At 45.5% G+C, this 20,580-nt stretch overlaps 1 protein-coding gene across 26 annotated transcripts in view; it reads right to left on the reverse strand.

Moving 5' to 3' along the window:
• Nucleotides 1–20,580, reverse strand: part of LOC119436989 (long-chain-fatty-acid--CoA ligase 5) — a 184,140-nt gene that overhangs the window by 35,415 nt on the left and 128,145 nt on the right. For 6 of the 26 annotated variants that reach the window (XM_049660174.1, XM_049660167.1, XM_049660169.1 and 3 more), the window contains 8 exons: nt 14,187–14,356; nt 10,819–10,933; nt 4,703–4,770; nt 4,480–4,581; nt 4,234–4,333; nt 2,941–3,113; nt 2,176–2,208; nt 722–844 (listed from right to left, as the gene is read on the reverse strand). The exons of 8 other annotated variants lie outside the window; for them this stretch is intronic. In XM_049660174.1, coding sequence (XP_049516131.1) covers nt 722–844; nt 2,176–2,208; nt 2,941–3,113; nt 4,234–4,333; nt 4,480–4,581; nt 4,703–4,770; nt 10,819–10,933; nt 14,187–14,356 — 884 coding nt within the window. The remainder of the gene's footprint in view (nt 1–721; nt 845–2,175; nt 2,209–2,940; nt 3,114–4,233; nt 4,334–4,479; nt 4,582–4,702; nt 4,771–10,818; nt 10,934–14,186; nt 14,357–20,580) is intronic. 12 more of the 26 variants (XM_049660153.1, XM_049660168.1, XM_049660170.1 and 9 more) reach the window with 7 other exon arrangements.

Genomic DNA, 20,580 nt, shown 5'->3' on the forward strand with positions numbered 1-20,580 from the left:
AATTGTTTACAGCATCAGTGAGACTGCTTTGCAAGCTTCTTTCATATAGCATAAGAATGTTAATGTAGTGCTGGACAGAAGACATAAATGCATTCTTGCATTCAACATCTACTGACTGAAGTCAGAAGTGTACTAGACATCATATTTTCAACTCTTCATCTTTTGTGTTAAATGAAGGTCATAGACCTCTAAACCCTACAAAAATTACTTGCAAATCTTACAGTGCCCTAAATAATTTAACATAATAGCTTTTCTACAGTCAGTTTCAGTCTGATTTTATAGGAGGAGGTTGTGTTGCGACGTCGTGACGCAGAAGGTGGACACGTGGGAGCAGGACGTCACAACGTTTTGGCACTCGCTCCAGCTCGCTCAATTGCCTCCTAACACTGCTACTCATGAGGCGCGATGTAGCAACGTAGCAGAGGACTGAGCGAGCCAGAGCAAGTGTCAAAAATGTTGCGATGTCCTACTCCCAAAGGGATCACTTTTTGGTCATGGTGTCACGACACTGTCACCTCCTGGGAAACGAGACCGAAAGTGGCAGTAGAAAAGCTATTATATTAAATTGTTCAGGCCACTGTGAGATTTGCCAGTAATTTTTCTAAGGTTTAGAGGCCTGCGAGCTTCATTTAACACAAACGAAATTGAAGAATCAAAAATGTATTACATCAGTACTCCTTTAAAGTGAGACATCCAAGCACCGAACAAATAGAAGACACACCATTTGGCGCATCACAGCAGACAGATCCGAGATGATGTTCAGGTGGGTCAGCATGACTCCCTTAGGGTTTCCCGTTGTACCACTTGTGTAGCATACTGTGGCCAGGTCAGTTGTGTGAGGCGGCTGCAAAAAAATGAGGACAAAGAGGAGAAGGATGTGCACTGAAGCAATCAGAGAGCACATGAACTGCTAAATCTAGGGCACGTGGCACCAGGAAAAGCTTGCACAAGGCATTTTAGACTTGTGTAATTTTACCCATGGGTAGAAATCTGAACAGACGGCAGTAAGTTGCAGGACAGTAAGTTGCAGAGTGACAAAAGAGTGACAATGCACAAAGCTTTTTGCCTTTGTCACTCACAACAGCAAATTACTGCCACTTGCAGAAAGCTTCTTGCACACAGATAAATTTCATCATCATTATCATCAGCCTATTTTCTTTCTTGAAATCTCCCAGTGATCTCCAATTACCCCTGTCTTGTGTCAACTGTCCATCCTATGCCTGCAAATTTCCTCATTTCGCAGATAAAATTAACCACTGGTAAATGCTTTATAATACAAGCGACCCCAGCATTGTGCATGTGGCTTGAAGAACCACGACGTCAGGAGTTGAGACCAGGGGACCAAATGTTACATGGTCATAAATATTCAATACAATAATGCACAAAATTTCCCGAAATGCACGAAAAATATTCGCAATATTTTACAGCACATGATCTACTGTAAAGAAATTGTATGAGAAAGAAATGTACAGAAGAATAAAATTGGGTTGGAATGCATACGGCAGGCATTGCCAAATCCTGACTCGGAGCTTACCACTTTCACTGAAAAGAAAAGTTTACAATCATTGCATTCTGCCGGTGCTAACATATGGGGCAGAAACTTGAAGGTTAACAAAAAAGCTCGAGAACAAGTTAAGGACTGCAGAAAGAGCGATGGAACGAAAAATGTTAGGCCAAACTTTAAGAGAGCAGTGTGGATCCGAGAGCAAACGGGGATAACAGATATTCTAGTTGACATTAAGTGGAAAAAATGGAGCTGGGCAGGCCATGTAATGGGTAGGATGGATAACCGGTGGACCATTAGAGTAACAGAATGGATACCAAGAGAAGGGAAGTGCAGTCGAGGACGGCAGAAAACTAGGTGGGGTGATAAAGTTGGGAAATTTGCAGGCGCAAGTTGGAATCAGGCTAGCGCAAAACAGGGGTAATTGGAGATCACAGGGAGAGGCCTTCGTCCTGCAGTGTACATAAATATAGGCTGATGATGATGATGATGATCTATTGTAAAACTTATTTGTAAGTGTCTTAAAAATATCTATTGATTGCGACCAGACAAGTTTTCGTCCAACTTCTAACTTTACGAGAGGTTAGTATATCTGAGAGTAGATACACACTGCACATAATACCATTGCAGTGAAGTGTCAAACTGCACAGTAAACTCCATGAATGTCTTACCAAAGGATGCCTGAAGTTCTTCTCTCCAAGTTCCTGAATAAGAAGAAACAATTCATTAAAGAAATAAAATCACCAAGTGTGTTCTCTGACACATGAGAGCACAAAACACTAAGCTAGAAGCACGAAGCAAATCTGAGAGTAGATCAACTCATACTGGTGTCATACACCTGTACTGTGGTCATAAGGCTATCACTGATGGGCATGTCAAACTGCTCCCTGCAGATGAAAAGCTACTACTGCTTACAGACCAAGTTATTCGCCCCAACAACAACTCAGTAACGGTTATTTCAAATCTGGGCAGCCCTGTAACTATCCCTTATTCCAAAATGGGCATTGATAGTTTTGACGGTGATAGTGCTCAATGTCTACTAAAACAGCAATGCAATGCCAGTATTACATTGCCCAAACAACTAACAAACATGCAACAATTTACCAACATTTTGTGCCAAACTCTGTCCCACACATTGTATATATGGCATTTACCATAAGAAATCTAATCAAGAATGTATTTTATAAATGTGTATGCAGTTTCAGCAATGAGTATGCATTACAAGATCAGCGCACTGTACTTAATGAAAATGCCTACCTTGAAAGTAAATATCATTTATGGAATATTTTTATGAACTAATATCCACAGATTTTGCTCCCTCCTGAGATTTACCAGCATTAAGGGTAGTATGCCTCTTCATAAAGTTAAGTTCAAATCATTATCTTGAAGTACAGTACAATATCTTGAAGTACAGTAATTAGAATAGCAAGGCTTACCTCAAGCTCTGAAAATTTCATAAGCATGACATTTGCCTTCCTGGCCTTTTCTTTAACTTCTTCCGAGACGTCTTTGATGACAATTATCCTTTTTAGCTTGGGTGTCAGTTCTGCCTGCCTGACAAGGCACTCCACTTTCTCTTGAGTATCACAAACAACTGTCTCAATGTCAGCTGGAAACAAATGCAGGGACAATGAAGTAGTGGCGCCACACAAGAGTGAAACCAAAGGTCTGAACCTCCGATACTTAGGTTTCAAAAATTTGTGCAGTGAAAATGAAACAGAGTGAACATAAAGTGAACAATAAAGTGAACATTACGCGTCACTTTACTCACATCATTTTGACTGGAACAGAAACTGCATAACCAATGTTCGTGTCGCCGGTCGCGGCGACACGCTGGTGCAGCGTCGATGCACTATTTCTGCAGTTCTTTTCATGGTTTTGAGAGTGATAAACAACACTAACAAATCTTCGGCTTAATAAAGTTCATGTTAAATAAAATTTTAATTCCATTCCCACTGCGCTTTTTTCTTTTTTCTGGCAGGAAAATTTTTTCGTCACCATCTTGAATTTTGATGGCGTTCTGAGATAGCGCCCCCCTAACTTTGCCGGTAATTTCAACTTGCTTGAGGGGGGGGTGCTTGCTCGGAATTTTATGGTAAGCCAGTCTTGAATTTTGGCAGCTTGGCTTTTATTCATGCAGGTTAATGAAAGAAACCTTGGTGCGCCAACCTAAAGTGCATTTCCCTGTTTGCTGTCTTCTTGCAAGTCAAATGATTATCAACTAGCCATGTTGCTGCTTTTCTTTTTTAATCTCACTTCAAACAGTCAATTTAAGAGCAACGAGACATGCAACAATATATTGAACTTTTTGTATCCGTCGACGGCGCAAAAATATGCAAGGGTACCACAAATAATAATTGCACGAAACAATGTACAAAGCATGTTTTCATTAGTCACGTTATTGCCCCTAAACCACCTTCTCCTCTTTCCATCACCTTCTTTAGATCACTTCAAAAGCGGCATAAAGTGCTTTTGGCAAGTGAATAGAAGTGTACATGCAACAGCGAAAATTGCTAGTGCTTCTTGTGTACTACTGCTGTCGGTGCATTCCCACATCAGCAGAAAACACGCAATTTGAAATCACAGTTCATGAAAACCTTAGACTGTGCATATATATTCCCCCAGAAAATCATGCAATTAAAGAAACAAATTACTCTGAATAAAGCAACTTTGCCAGAGAGCAAGATATGCTAAAGAAAAAACAATTGGCATCCTGAATTGTGGCATACCTTGGTTAATGATGAACGCACAGGCAGCAGCTCCAAGTGTGTCATACAAAGGAACAATGATCATGGAGAAATAGTAGCAGGCTTGTTCTGTGACAATCCACTGCAGGTGCAACAATAAAGAAAGCAAAGGTTTGCGACCGACTCTTTACAGTAGACAATGCATTGATACTGCATCACAACTGCAATGGTAAACCGTGAGAAGCAAAATATGAAATGGCAATAAAATGTTCAGCTTCAAGAACTTACCTCAACACAATTCTGAGTGTAGAGACCAATAAACGTCTGTTGTCCAGGCTTCTCCCCTAATTTCACAAGGCCACAGGCGATGCACTTTATCCTTTCCAACACCTGTTAAATTAAGAAATGGCAAGAAGATAAGCTGAATCAATAATCAACACACCTCAGGCTCATTACTGCCATTACTGCCACACAAACTAACAAAGTCTCCAATGTGCACTGCCATACACACCTGATTGTAGTGGATCCACTTGTATTCTCCTGACCCTGGATCTCTCCACCCCATGCAAGGGCCATTATCTAGGAAGGAGGTAAGTACATCGTTGATCCAATGCATCAATAAGCCGAGACTGCCACATAGGCTTTCCAAGCGACTTGCTAAAATGCGGTTATTTACAAAATTTCTGGTCACCATAAACTGACTCAAACTAAGAATCCAGTGTAGATAAGACAAGGACATGAATAATAACAGAAAAATGTGTCCATTGAATATTCTCATATAAGCAACAAGCTCAGTTTGTTCAATTTTTCTTAATGAATTCATAAAGACATTTTATTTTGTTTACAGCATGCTGAAGACATTTATTCTGAAATGTTTAAAGAAACTACCATTGCATGGTGCAAGATATCTTTAAAAAGTCAGTAATGCACTTTGTCCCTGCTGCACAAAACAATGGGAAAACGAATGGCTTCGGAACACTGTTTACACAGCCCAAGTCGTGTAGTCAACGTATTGATTCATTATATGCAGAATATATTAGTAGTAAAGAAGCTTATAATCATGGTGAAGAGACAGCACCACACCTGCGTGAAACAAGACACAGCACACTCAAGGCACATTCGAAATAAACAAGCTCAAAAAGCAAGATTTTTTGCCCCTTAGTGCTGGCAAAAAGTATTGCGCCTTTTGCATTTGCAGCCTTTAGTACAAATTATTTTAATGAATGTCTGGTTGCTAGAAGTCTAAGTCGCAAATTTTAAATGTAGGGATTCATCAGCTTCTTCGGCACTTTTTTTTTGTGTGTGTATGCGTGTGTGGTATTGGAAGGGTCTGTTACACCCAAAAGGCAATGGTAATTGAGTATCAAGACTCAATATACTGGAGGTTTATCTGATGTAGTAATACTCAAATGCAGTCAAACCTCGTTATAATTAAATGGGATATAACGAAATAATGGATATAATGAAGTAAGTGAAATTCCCCTTGTAAGCTCCATAGAGATCCATTCATTTAAAGCTTTGTTTTAATGAAGTGAAAGCGTCCTGCCAATAATTATAATGAACTAGTTTTGAAAATACGCGACCCTTGCAAGCCGAATGCAGGTAAACCTAGATATAATGAACTTCAATGTAGCGAAATTTTCTATATAACGAAGTATTTAACTTTTTATAACTTCTTGTCCATGTATTTAGAACCTCAATATAGAAGTGAGTTTATACACGATTTCAATATAATGAAATCTCACTGCCGCCGCGAAGGAATACCGAGACAACTAATAAAACTTCAGAAGACGCAGGTGGTCAAATGGTTGAGTTACAAGCAGCACTGCACTACCAAGGGCGACCTTTGAAGCAGGGCAGCGTCGTATTCCATATAAAGCCGGCATGCGATAAGATCCTGTCGCACCCATGCGCTGTGTGCTTTGTATGCGAGTGAAAGCTTGCGAGGGTGAGCCAAGAAGGATGGTGGCTTTATGAGCGCTGTCTTGCCACGCGAGCATGGGGATGAGGGAGGGAGAGAGCTCACGGTAACACGATCAAGCGCAAGGGGGACCAGGTTGCCGCGCGTCTCCCTTTTTAGTTCCTTTTTAGCGAGGCCGTGAGTGAGTGCAGCTCATGCGTGCTTATTAGAGGTGATCTGTCGCGTGTCCAAAGAGTGGGCGTGTCGAGATGGCAGGGCATCATGTTCACTGTCTTCTCGCAGGTTTAGTACTTGATGTTGCATAATCTCAAGTTTCGGAGACGTGTTGAAGCAAGAGGCAGATGAAGCATTCGCTCCCCGCTGCCGGCGCTTTTCATGATAGCGTCGCCCTACTGCACACAACACCATCAGCCACGGGGGCGGAGTGGACGCAAAAACGTGGCTTCACTTCATACCGCCGATGTGTTATCGTCGACACGCATGAAACCGCATCTTTCATTGCCGACTCAAATTCAACAAAATAATTTTTTGTCTAATTTAGATGTGCTTTTTCCAATTGCCCGATAACACAGAAAATTTTGCGGCCCCTTCGGCGCAAGGAAGATACATCAGCGACTTTACTTATTTGTATAAAAGGTCAAATTTTCATGTAACGAAATTTTGACATAACGAAGCAAATTGCCGATATAACGACTTCGTTATATCGAGGTTTAACCGTGTATATCGCCTTCTGCGGGTTCAGCACACATTCGCTGCAGAAGTTCAAACCTCCCGCGTCTCCGCTTTGATATGCCATTGAGCAACACAGGTGTTTCTCACCACTGTGCGTAGCTGCGTGTAAGCAGCGGGCATTGCAGTGGCTCATTATCACCATCATACTTCCCTCTCATACTCTGGCGCCCTGCAGACCATGGAGAAAGAAGTGCGATGGCAATGGTGAGTCACTGCTTGCACTTGGTGGTGCGAAAAGCCAGTGCATTCACTTGTCTGTCGCAGTGTGGCATGCCGCACAGGCAGGTGCAGCTAGGCGTGGCCTCCAAGATCACGTCGGCACCAGTGCAAGCTCTGAAGCCACGGGTCAGCCAAGCCAAACTGACACAGCGAGGTTTGCTGGCCTTCTCATTCGCACAGCGGAGCCATATGCGAGCTGCAGATCAGCTTGGATCAGCTGTGTAGTCGGTGCGCCATGTAGTGTGCCACATGCTTTTGCTGTTTTATTAACATTTTGTCGCGTATGTCGCCGTGTAGCTGCTCTGTGCACCATGAAGCCGTCTTATTCTATACCTGTTTAAAGTTGTGTAATCCATTGGGAATATACTGCAGTAAAGGGCAATAACCGATACAGTCGAATCTCGTTAATTCGAACACGCTTAATTCGAACTGCCGGTTTAATCGAACTGACACTGTGGTCCCGTCAAAGTTATGTGTATTCCTATCGCTAAAACGCCCGGTAATTCGAACGCGAAAGCATTTGCGACGGTTAATTCGAACATACGGCGCACCGACAATGCGCTCAGGAGCGCGCCAAATCACGCGGCGACGCCTCCGACCGGCACTGCTCCGACACCGCCATAGAGCAAAATCCTAGGAGAGACCCCTCAACGCCGCGCGGAGAAAAAGAAAACGAAAAAAAAAATAATAACGCGGCAGAAATTTCACTCTCAAATGGCAAGGTCGCCGTTTCACCGTCGCGCCAGAACACGCGTGTTTGCGCCGACGTCTCGGCCAACGCAGCGGCTGCGGCGCAGAGGGAAGCAGCGGCGGAGGCCAAGTCCGGCCAACTTCCCCCAATAACGGCAGAAAACGAAACTTCAGGGAGCGGGCTAAGCTGGCACCAGGCCGGCGGAAGCGGGGGCGCGGCCGCAGTCGAAGGTGGGAAGCTACGAGGGAGTTCAGAGGGAGGGCGAGGGCAGCCACGGAAGCCACTGCCACCAAAGCGACGGCGTTGCCAAGGCCAAATCCGCGTCACTGCCGCCCTCCTCCCTCACCTTCGATGTTCTCCGCGTGCCGCCCGCTCCCTGAAGTGGCGCTGAGCCGTGCTCCCTCAAGGGCTGAAGAAGATAGCGTAAACCTTTCCCTTTGCACACGAACCACTTAATCCCTGAAGTTTCGTTTTCTGCCGTTATCGGGAAGCGAGCGTTGGCCGGCGACGAGGGCAGTTTCATGGCCCTCGCTCGCGATGTGCTTGCGCGCCGCATTTCAGGACTCGCACCGTTCGTAGGTCGTGCATGAATACTTCAAAAATAAGGCCTTTTAATTCGAACAAATTTTCGGACCCCTTCGAGTTCGAATTATCGAGATTCGACTGTATAACTTAATGATAAGTCAATTCTGCTCCCACTTCTACTACGTTATAACGAGGCTTTACTGTAGTTTCGATTCCAACTTCTCAGCAAAAGGCAAAGATCTGGACACTTTTAGCCAATAAAGCAATGTAACGACAGGACAAGCAATCAGAAATGAAGCATACACATTACCACAGTCATGAAAACACCTTAACAAATGCACGGTTCAGGTCAAAATGCCAGTTTTAAGCTTTTACAGTAACTCCTAATGAAAAAAAAAAAAACTGTCAGCCCTTCTACTGGGGTGGAGATGGAAGACCAGCGAAGCTGTACTACGGTGGGAATTATGTATTTCCAATTATCTTAAGATCTGATGCTGTAATTGGTGATTTGAACTATTAAAGAATGAGAAATATACAGGGTGTCCCAGCTAAAAGTAGCCGGTTTTAAAAACAACGGAGTATGCTAGGAGGCTCAAACCAACTCAATGGGATTGAGGATCGCGTGTCCTAGTCGGCGGTATTTTTTTCGTTTTGCAAAGTCAATTAATTAGTATAAACTAATTGCCTAACTTTTAAAATATCGGCTTCACCAAGAAAGTGCCGATACGAAAGTTGTAGGTCACATTTAGAAATGGTCTACTGAAGTGTTTGCAATTAAGTACCACTGATGGGGCGTCTTGTAATTGCATTTGAAGAAGGCCCGCGAAATAGAAAAACCGCTTGATAGCACCACTATTTCAGCGCCCCCAAACGACCGATCAAGAAACGAAATCCGCGTGTCTGTACAGCGGTTCCGGGACGGGCTTGGTGTTTCCGGTGGCCGCTAGGTAAGCGCCAGCAACTGTCGCTAGTAAGATATGATAGCGAACGAATAGAAGAACATAACAGCATTTTCCTTCCCGATTAAATAGTTCCGCGGTCAACATTTACTCCATCCCGGGCTTTTTTTTTTCTCTCTCTTTTTTTTCTTCTTGCCTTGCATGTTCGGGCTTCATTACACAAGTGCAGCAAATGATATGCTTATGTCACGTCACGTCGAAGCGCGACAGACCATCACCGCCGGTCGCTCTGTGCGCCCGATCGCGACAGGGCACGCGAGTGAGTCTCGAAAAAAGGCATGCAAACAATTTCCTTTACTGATCGGTCGTTTGGGGGTACTGAAATAGTGGCACTATCACGCAGTTGTTTTTGTATTTCGCGGGCTTTCTTTAAAGGCAATTACAAGACGTTCCATCAATGGTACTTAGTTGCAAACACTTCAGTCGGCCATTTTTTAAATGTGATCTACAACTTTCGTATTGGCACTTTCTTGGTGAAGCCAATAATTAAAAAGTTAGGCAATTAGTTTAAGCTAATTAATTGACTTTGCAGAACGAAAAAAATACCGCAGACTAGGACACGTGATCCTCAACCCCACTGAGTTGGTTTGAGCCTCCTAGCACACTCCGTCATTTTTTAAAACATTGGCTACTTTTAGCTGGGACACCCTGTACACCCATCCAGTGGTTTTCATTTATTTAGTGACCAAGGGACCATGGCCTTAAGGTCGCTACGGTACACCGCCAGAGGTGTACGGCAAAGGTTGGCACGTTCTTCATAAACACGTCACCAATGCCGCGCGCGTTAAAAATTAAATTATGGGGTTTTACGTGCCAAAACAACGATCTGATTATGAGGCACGCCGTAGTGGGGGACTCCGAAAATTTGGACCACCTAGGGTTCTTTAACGTGCACCTAAATCTAAGTACACGGGTGTTTTCGCATTTCGCGCGCGTTCGGTGCGAACGCGGGCAAAACGCCGCCGCCGTCGACAACAGTTCTGCGCGTTGTTTGTGTGACCGCACACAACCGCTGTCAAAACGCTGGCATGAGCAAGCGCGCCAGCAGCAGCGGGCGAAGGTTCATGCGGTCTATCGCTTCAACGGAAACTGAGCGGCGAAAGCACAGCGCATACAAAAGGTAGGAGCCGTGTTGCAGATCGCTTTCAAGATACAGTGCGCGCGACCGCCCGACGTCGCAAAAAGTACATGTTGCTCGCAGAGCAGAAGCCGCAACCCCTCCCTCCCGCGCTGCCTTCCTTTCGCGTTAGAGATTGAGTCGCCAGTTCCCGAGAGCTGCGCGCATGCGCCGCACTGGGTGAGTGGGCACGCACACGCACAGTCTAGGGTGCCTCGACGCCCTCCTCGCCCACCGCTCCCCTTCCACTGGGAAGTCGCGTTTGCTCTCGCCGGGCGTTCGCTCCCTGTGAAAGCACGCGTCCCTCGCCCTCGCGCGCTTTCACTCGCACATACAGCATACGGCCAATGAGTTTTTTTTCTACATCCGAACGCGACCATCGAAGAGTGAGCCCTTAACAGCTTCGCAGTAAAATGTTCAAGCCATCGTTAACCGTGCACAGCAAAGTGCAAATACTACTTACTGGAGACCCTGGCACCCCTGTACATGACATCGAATAATGTCCTGCAGTCTTCATAGAGGTACTCTATGTGCTTCCCATCTGGACATAGTCTTGATGTCCTGATCCGTTCAAGACCCTGTTAAAAAGGGGGAAAATACAACATTAAGGAAATCTGCTTAAAAGAGACCTTTGTTGTGCCTGAACAATGGCTCCAATATAAAAGCACCAGATATGAGCAGAGCTATTTCTAACAGGCTGTCTTCTCATTTCTCTTTTCCCTTTCCACTAGCCCCTTCAAAAGAGCCCAGAATGAAGCACGGCCCACTACAGCCACACACCCTCACTGCATATTTATTTTTATTCTCCCTTTGCAATTTTCATGGTAATGCCTCACTTTCAGCAATGAATTTGTTCTTGTCCTGGCTGCCTGGCTTCTTTTGTCAAGATCGGAATAGAGCAGGCACATGTGTCACGGCGATCTGCTGAGAAAAATATTAAAAAGAGGGGGGTAGCGCTCTATTTGTGTGCACAGCACTGATACATCTATGGCCATGTGCCCTTCCAACCTGAACAATTTTTTCAGGTTCCTGTGAAACTGAAAAAGATTCTAGTTCTGTAAAAAATTTCACAGCCCTCTTGCACCCTCCTCAAGGCCTCCGATGCCTCCATATGCCACGGCATATGAGGTTTTACGTGCCAAAACCACTTCTGATTATAAGGCACGCCGTAGTGGGGGACTCCGGAAATTTGGACCACCTGGGGTTCTTTAGCGTGCACCTAAATCTAAGTACACGGGTGTTTTCGCATTTCGCCCCCATCGAAATGCGGCCGCCATGGCCGGATTCGATCCCGCGACCTAGTGCTCAGCAGCCCAACACCATAGCCACTGAGCAACCATGGCGGGTATATGCCACGGCAAGCCAGAGCAGTTGTGCCAACAGTCTTAAATGCAGAACCCCTATCAATTAATGCTCTCAAATAAACTTGGAGGTGTACTTTCAACATTTACTTTTAAGTGTAGAGAGTCTCTAATAAAATGCGCAAAATTTAAGCTTAAATGTGTAGTCATTTGCTTATACCTACAATTTTAACATTGAATTTACTGTGTGAGGGAAAGGCTCTGATAGCTTTCAAGGCAGTCAGGTTATAACAAATATAGAACTTAACTGAATTCAGCTAGGCATTAGTGATCAGTGATGTGACATACCACAGTCATAAAATATTCAATAAGTTTAAAGATGAGCCAAGCAATTCCTTCAAAAACACAGATCAATGACATGTTTGTAAGTGATTATGACATGTTTGTAAGCGATTATCCACTTCACCCCCCACGGTCATACTTAACCTTCAAGCTCCCTGCTACTTGAAGTGATAAGTAGAAAAAAGAAAAAAATAGAGCACACGAGAGCACACACTTGAAGCAAAAGTACCTGCAAACACTCATCCCTTATCAACTTGCACAAGTGCTTGAAGTACTTTCATTGCTTATTTGCACTAGCTGCAGGAAAGGCAGCCAAAATGAGAGAAAATGCTGTAGAAGTGATTCTCAGGGTGCTTAAACACAAATCACACTTTATGAACCTTTTTGCTGAAGGAAACAAACCATTCAATAAAACAGCTTTTGCAGAATGTTGTAAAGGCACGAATGGACTCTTCTACACATTTCTAACAAAACACCATAACAATTAAGGTCTGCATTCTGACATGTCTAGCAGCCCCCCAAGTCACGCGTAAAGAAAAATTTTATTCATCATGGACAGTACTAGGACACTGCAATGAGTGCACACACATGAATAATTTATTTATATATACGCCTGTGCACGAATCCAGGGAAGCATCTGTCTATATTCCTGTCGCAGCCTGTCTATCCGGAGACATTAGGCAAAAGACGGGTATGTGTTTTGATCTGCATTAGTAAAATTCAATAGTGATAACTCTAAAAGTAAATGAAATAATTTAGCGGTGCCTATGGCATACAAATCGGGTCACTACTAATTGTTGAGAAACCAGGTTTTTTAACACTCAGCCATGGTGCTGACAGGTTCTCTGCTGCAAATATCAAGCCACTACCTCCTCGTGTATTCTAATGCTGCTTAAAATCACGAACATTTTCAATATAACTTATTGCATTCTCCTGACTCAAGAGCTAATCGAGCGACAGTATTCTAAACAACAATAAAAACTTAAAGGTTCTTCACTAAAACTGAATTCTGATGGCAAACGCTTCCACGATGCCCCGACCCACTACCACTATGCGCTACTCCAAGAGAACTTCCATGTAGTTCACGTGGCTACTGGAGCTTTATCGATCGCAGTTACACGGGGTGATCATTATTAAGTACTTCAGAATTTTTTTTAATCACTTGTGGAAGATGGCGTAATTTTTGTCCTTGAGTCGGAAGAGGCGGACATTACTAGCGCAAGAAATTGATCATATATTCCAACTAATCACCAAAAATTCTCTAATGAACCTCTTAATGCATTGCTTTACATCACATACTTCAATCTACGAATTTTAGCCAGTGAGTTTTCGAGACATATCCATTTGAAATGAATCTCAAGAATGACACTATAGTCTCGAGATATTTGGACGAAATACATGGGAATTCCAGTTCCTCTTGTGCTTCAATGCATAAAAGAGCCATTTTGGTAAAAAAGTAAGTGGAACAACATTGCATTTTTACGGCAAGTTTGTTCATGTATATCTCACAACTGGTGTCATTCTGGCAATTCTTTCCAAGTTCTTCCAAATTTTTTTTCCAAGATTTCTCACTGGCCACTACAATTCGTAAATTGAGTATGTTCCATAAATTAATTAATAAGAAGTTAATTTAGTTCAATATGTGCTTCGATTTCTCGTGCAAGTAATGTCCGCCTCTTTGAATAATCGAGCTCAAGGACTAGAATTATATGCTATCTGCCACAGGTGACATTTAAAAATTTTGTAAAACTTTAAAATGATCATCCCGCAGATGCTAAAACGCACCAGTACCGTAACGTACCGGTCGACAGCTGCCTATTTGCATGTGCTCCATACGCTTCTGAGTCGTAAACTCATTTCAAACGTAGGTATGTAGCACATGCGCGATTTATAACTTCCCACGGGGCGCACAGTGATGTGTAAAGAAGAATTTGCCGCATGCGGTCCGCTAGTGCTAGCGCCTGGTGACTAAGATGCCCTCGGCGACGCCGCCGGAGGTAGCGTCAACTACTGCGCACAAGCTGCACACCGTTTGCATCGCATCCCCCCCCCCCCCCCCCCCCCTTGTCGACGAGCTGAGCACACCAGCTCATACAATGAGAAAGATCGAACAAAGGCGAGTTCAACAAACCCAGCGCGGTCAGGTAGCCCGACCGCATGAAAAAGTTAATGGCTGGCGCACACTGACCGTGAGCAGCCTGCTCTGGTTGTCCAGGCTGACCATGGGCTCGATGGGGTTCGAGGAGCGGCCGAACATGTAGGTAAGCCCAAGCGCCGCCGCCGCTCCCGCCGCTGCCACCACGCCGTGCACGCCGCCCACGTACGACAGGTACTCGCTCATCCCGAATAGGGACGGTCCTGCAACCGACGCAGAACACGTGCGTGATCAGCAATCATTCACGGCACGTCCCAGCCGGGCAGCATGTATGGCTTCGAGCGAGGGCCGCGTGTCCATCGGCTGCTCGTGCCAACCACTACCATTATTATTATTTTTTCTCACATTTTTCTTCCGTTAGTCAAGTATGTAAGCGCAGTCTCTTTCGTGCTCGACACTGTCATCACTGAAAGGCGCAGCCTTCAAATATTAAACCAAAGAAATAGAAATAAAAGCAAGAAGGAAGGAAGGAAAGAAAGAAAGAAAGAATGAAAGAAAGAAAGGAAGAAAGAAAAAGGCGAAGCATCGATTGCGATATCAAATTAGTAGACAGCTATACAAAGTAAGGACAACAGTTTTATCGTCTGTATAAACATATAAACATTCGCAATTATTAATCAAATTTTAACAAGCATGGTGTCAGCGCGCACAGGCAAACGAACACATCACGCTCTATGACCGCGGACACTCGCTGTCGAAACGCTGGCGTGGGGAAGCGCGGTAGCAGCAGCGAGCGAAGTGACCTTCGTGCTGTATATCGCTTCAACGCAATCTGAGCGGGGAGAACACAGCACGCACAAATGTATGAGCCGTCGGCACACTTAGACTCTGCCCCCAACGCAGATGGCTTGCAAGGTACGACCCGGGCGACCGCGCGGCCGCGCGAGAGTCCAACGCCGGCCCCTCTTCCTCTTTATGTGAAAAGGATACGGCGTTTTTCCTCGCCTAAAACGAAATTTATTTTCCTAAATCTTTCAAAAATAAAAAAGCGAACGCACGCCAGTTTACAACATGCGCGCGTTTTACAGCGAATTTGTTGAAGGGAATTCAGAAACGGTTTTCCTGCATGCGGCGGTGTAGCGGCGTGGTCCATATCAAATCTGGATGCAACGCCAAGTGTCGGGGCCCTTATTTGCTTTGAAACTTAATAATGAATTATTACAAAATAAACCTTACCGTGCGTACATCGTATGTGAACTTATGCGCGCGGCTTTTTTAACTCAGTAATCCGTCATTTCTGTTTCTCACGTCGCGTCATACCGGCTCCACGTTGGTGAACAGCTAAAAGTTGGTACTGCTGCCGGCAGTGGAAGCTTACGCCGTGATGCTGCGACGCTGTGTGACAACGTGGGGGCCGTCACTAATAAAAAGTGCTTTAAAACGTACTTAATGATAATGGTTACCTTGCTTATAACTCGCTGGAATAAGTTTTTTTTTTTTTTTTTTTCAGACAATATAATCGGTAATTGTTGCTTCTCACTTCGCATTTATAACCCGCCGGAATGCGCGGTTTTTTCAGACAATATAATCGGCAATTGTTGCTTCTCACTTCGCAACCTGCCGTATCCACGTTGAAGGCAGGCTATTTTTCTTTTTTTATAGCAGTTCGTATGGCTGCGGCGCTTAAAGCTGATGGCGTCGCGTTGTCCAGCAAAGCCGCCTGCGTGGGAGCCCTGAAGCGGCCGTATGACGAAGGCGTCGGTGATGAATCATCTTGCGAACCGCCAACAAACATACCACGCTTAGTACAATTCCAAAGAGTGTAAGAAGTCGCTTAACCAGCTTCGCTGTCCCTGATGTATAAGTCGCTCAGATTGGCGTATACCTGCGAAGGAATTTTCTGATGCGAGACGTCTATGAAGTCGGCCAGAGAAGGTCGCCTGCTAAAACGGTATGCAACGAAAACATGGTACACTATTATCGCTTATATATCTGCAACCCTACCAACCAAGTGCCTCACTTTGGCTTCATTGTGTAGAGGAAGGAAGCCATTACTTGATTACGCCCGTGTCGCGCGCACAGATGGCGCCGTTGTCGCGCCATGCATGACGCAGTCGCGGCGAAATTTAGCCTCTTGTTCGGCGTTCAGAGAGATTCGGTAGTACTATAAGTGTAGTAGAATAACCTTATTCTATAGTACACTCAGTAGTACGTTTGTCGCTCCGAGCGGGAGCGGTCGCGTTTGAGGAAGCTGACTCAGCCGCAGTAAGTATATATATATATATATATATATATATAGTCCATCAAACTCAACCCTGCGCTCATCAGGAGTTTTAAGGTTTACAAGTGCGCAATTCGTTGCAGAAGTTTCGCGCTCGCTCGGCCGTGCTCGGCCCACTAAGAATCCGGAACGAGCACGATTTCGAAATTACAGCATAAGACCCCCAAGTAACTGTAACCCAAATTTGGCATGTAAGCTTTCTAATGCGTGAATAAACGTAGCTTGCCTATTTGGCTACGTCATTTCCGGACCCCAATGCACATACACCTTCTGCAGCACGCACAAGACGTTTCACGTACCCCATGCTGCTGCATCCCTGATACAGCCTACCCGATTTCTTTTTTTTTTTTTTTTTATTATATAACAATTATTGCAGTGACGGGTTCTGGATATGGTTCTTTTCGTGAATCAATTTGGAAAAGCCAAGAAGGCGCTCGCGAGTGTGTCCTTAAAGCTCAACTCGGTCATCTCATGTGTGGCTCTAATACGCATGGAGTGAAACGAACGACCAGCTAGAACATGTGCGCGTTAAAGGAGTACACTGTGGCACACATCTGACGTCAAGGCAGTGGAGGCGCGGGGATGGGGGGGCAGTTGCGACGCCAGTTCAGCCAAGTGAAACGTGTATACGAAAACGCTCTCCGCTGCAGGCGAACCGACAGAGCGTCCGATGCGGCACCCCCCGCAACGCTCAAGGCGGAAGCGCTAAGCCGCCCGCAGTCAAACCGTGACGAGCGTGCACCGAACGCCTAGTGGGGTGTACTCCGATTAAAAACAGAACTCTTCCAAACGACACGTGTGCATCACGGCGGAGCAACGTCGTGACGTAGTCACTGCCAGGTCTCCGGAAACGAAGCGTGCGCGCTTGTCTCGGACACATGACATGAGACCATGGCCTCTCATGTCAAGCGTCTCGGGTGACCGAGTAACTTTGTCAGCACTCGCCCGTTCAGCAAAGCGCGCTCTGTCACCAGGAGCTATTACCCCAAGCAGTGCTTACAAAAATGAACATAAACGCTTCGCCAAGTGAAGATTGCTAACATACTGTAATGGCACGAGCGATGCAGTACTCATAATACAGCATCTGTACCACGTGCAACTGCAGTGAGCAAAGCGACAATGTACCTTTGAAATGAGATTTCAGCATGCGCCATGTGGTGACCTAGATCCAATTATAGGTCACGGTGGACGGATGTGAGCTAACAGAACTCTCACGCCTGGTTTTTTTTTTTTTTTTTTTTTTTTTTTTTCTACATTACACCACGATGATCGTCCTCTGAGTGAACAGACTAGACTAGAACACCGTCCCCACCGATTCATCGGCTCAGAAGGCACTTTTGTGCTTTCTGAGAACGTCTGGTTTGTACGAGCGCCTTTGACTCTATACTCATATCTCCCTCCCTTCTTTCTCTTCCCCTTCCTCCAGCGTAGAGTAGCCAACCGAACTCCTGACTAGTTAACATCCCTGCCTTCCTTATCTTTCTCTCTCTCGCTATACATCACGATTAAATATATGTCGGCGTTTAAGTGTTTTGGTTCCAAGATGCAGAACACAAAACGCCGCCGAGTGTCTCGACCATTCTCGTGTTGAGTGAGCATAGACAGAGGAAAGGCGAAGCCGCGTATACGCTATAGTTAAGCCCATGTCAAAGCCAGTGACCGATGTCGAAAGTGTACGTAAGGCAAAAAAATAACCAGAAGCAGAAAGCTGCCCAGTGAACCCGAAGTCAGGCTTCAAAGAAGTCCACGCATCTCTATGCTTGCTCAGACTAAAGGCATCCTACCGATGGCAGCAAGAAACACTTCCATTAGGTATTACAAAGGTATTGCATTAGGTATTACTCCTGCTTCAAGTACTCTCCAAACCAAAGCCCACTATCAAAGCGCGGGCATACTACACGCAGCCCTATGGCTTTCCGCCAGACGCCTACAGCGAGACGGCAGCAACACGGGGCAATACCAAGGTCAGCGCACTCGTAACGGGATTTATGGCGCGAGGGCATCACACTCAGACGCCGAACAAAACGAAACGCGCTTATAATCGAGCTCACCATTGCTGTTGTACGAACGCACGCGGACGGCCGGAAACTGCGGACTAGAAACGCTCTTTCCCAGAAACGGTGTATTACGAGAACTAAATGGCGGCAATCGTGCCGAGCGCACGCCGGCTCACGACAGCTATACTGATGGAGCACAGCGTCTTGTAAGAGTATGCACTAAGTGGCCTTGATTGGGCGCCGAGGCTAATAACGGCAGCAAACCGCGCGAGGACGGGACATAAGCGCAGCTGCCTTCAGCGCTAGACGCATACGTCACAAGCTATGACGAATGCAGCTTTGCTGTAGGTCGACGTCAGTGCCGTTGGTTTGCACACGCGTGCTCGTCGCGATGATCCATCGCGTAGCGCGACGCCGAGCGCGCCATTTCGCTCGATCCGAGTGAGCAGCTGCGAAGCCAATCATCAGAGCGCAGAGACGACGACCATGTGTGCACAACACCGAGTGCGCGTCGCTGAAAAACAGAATCGTTCATCATCAGGTGCTTCGACTTCCACACGCGCGAGATCAACGGGGAAACTTCGATGTGCAATCCGTTCCGGAAGCCTCCAAACCACTGCGCGAGCCACCAGGGCTGGTGCTCGTATGTCGTGAAAAGCGGGAACAAGTTATCTTTCGCCGGGACTACTTTGGAGGCACGCTGAGATGCCCCATTGCACTACCCTGAGTCAGCTCTGGTCACGACTAGTGTCCCTTGTATATGCTCCCAAAAGCATTGCACTGACACACTATATATAGTCACGACTTGCCGCAGCTGTGAATGTGGCGTTTTGCTATTCAGCATAAAATTGCTCTGGTCGTAAATATGCTCCGTTTGTCATACTGCAATCCTTCTACTGGATGATACTTGCATCAGCAGCATCCAGCACGCGGCGAGAGCGTGACACGCTTCGTAGCGAGGAATTCGATCCAATATATATAGTTGGAGGTTTTCTTCTACATTGTCGGCTTCACGAGTCCTTTCGTGTAATTAACTTTTCCAACAGCATTAACTGGTGTTCTAGCAGATATTTCTCACCAAAATTACACTCATGGCAATAAACGAGGGAGTTCTGTACAAATGGTTCAGGGCCGCTCAGAACCGTCAGGGGCCATGTTCGATCCCGGCTGGCATTCATTCATTCACTCATTGCAGTACTTACCGTTGCCACGGTAGCGTCATCAGTTATATGAACGCCGAACTGTTTTCCGTTTTCAATATACTAATTTATGCGACTCAAGAAAGGATGGTGTTTTCCGCAGAATCGGACCTTACTGAGGGGAAGCCACCTTTGATGAATGCCTTTCACAGAGTTAAACGCGCGCGCGCACCTTCGAAACCTCCTGAAGTTCGCATATACAAAATTTCACCTAAAAGAACCGTACCATTTATTAAAACTTATTTTCCCGCGACTCGTCACGCGAGTAAAAATGGGAAGCCGCAAAATCAGCGGGCAAGTGCCGTAGTATTTGTAAGGAAGCAGATTTACGCTATCAAGGCTATCAGATATCTATCATCATCACAAAGCCTACTAAGTCCCTCGAGGACAAAGCCATATCTATAGACCAGCAATCACCTGTTACTCCTGTTCGGCGCGAATCAAATCCACTCTACACCCCCAAATTTTGGTAATCTTACTGCAATAATTCCTTGCCGCCCTCGGTTCAAGCACATTCTCCGCTCAGACTTTATTTTTCCTTAATCACAACCACGTGCGATCCTTAGTCCATATACTTGCCTTTCGAGTTATTACGTTATGCCTACAATGTCTTTTATTCGGCTCGTACCAATACAATTGCCAGTCAACACGAGACACACGTACAGATCGCCTTCTTACCTTTCACGAAAAATCGGCACCTTCAACACCGGCACGAGCGAAAAATGCGCCACACGCACTGTGCCCCAAAAGGCGTTTGTTTAATTGTGGAGTTTGCTCTTGCCACCTAACTGAAAACTGCTTAATAACGAAGGAAGAGAGAGGGGGTGTGACAGGTGCGCAACGTATACGCCTGCAGAATGAAGAGATGAAAATCGAAGAGAGCACCTGCCGAGAGAAAATTTAGGTGAACTGTATCGACACCTCCGAAGCCAAGGCGAGTCGCATAAACTACACGATTTAAAAGCGACGCGAGTCCATCTGAGAATATGGTGCTAATGAATGAAGTGCAC

Source organism: Dermacentor silvarum, chromosome 1 (assembly GCF_013339745.2).
Source record: "Dermacentor silvarum isolate Dsil-2018 chromosome 1, BIME_Dsil_1.4, whole genome shotgun sequence".
Lineage (NCBI taxonomy): Eukaryota > Metazoa > Arthropoda > Arachnida > Ixodida > Ixodidae > Dermacentor > Dermacentor silvarum.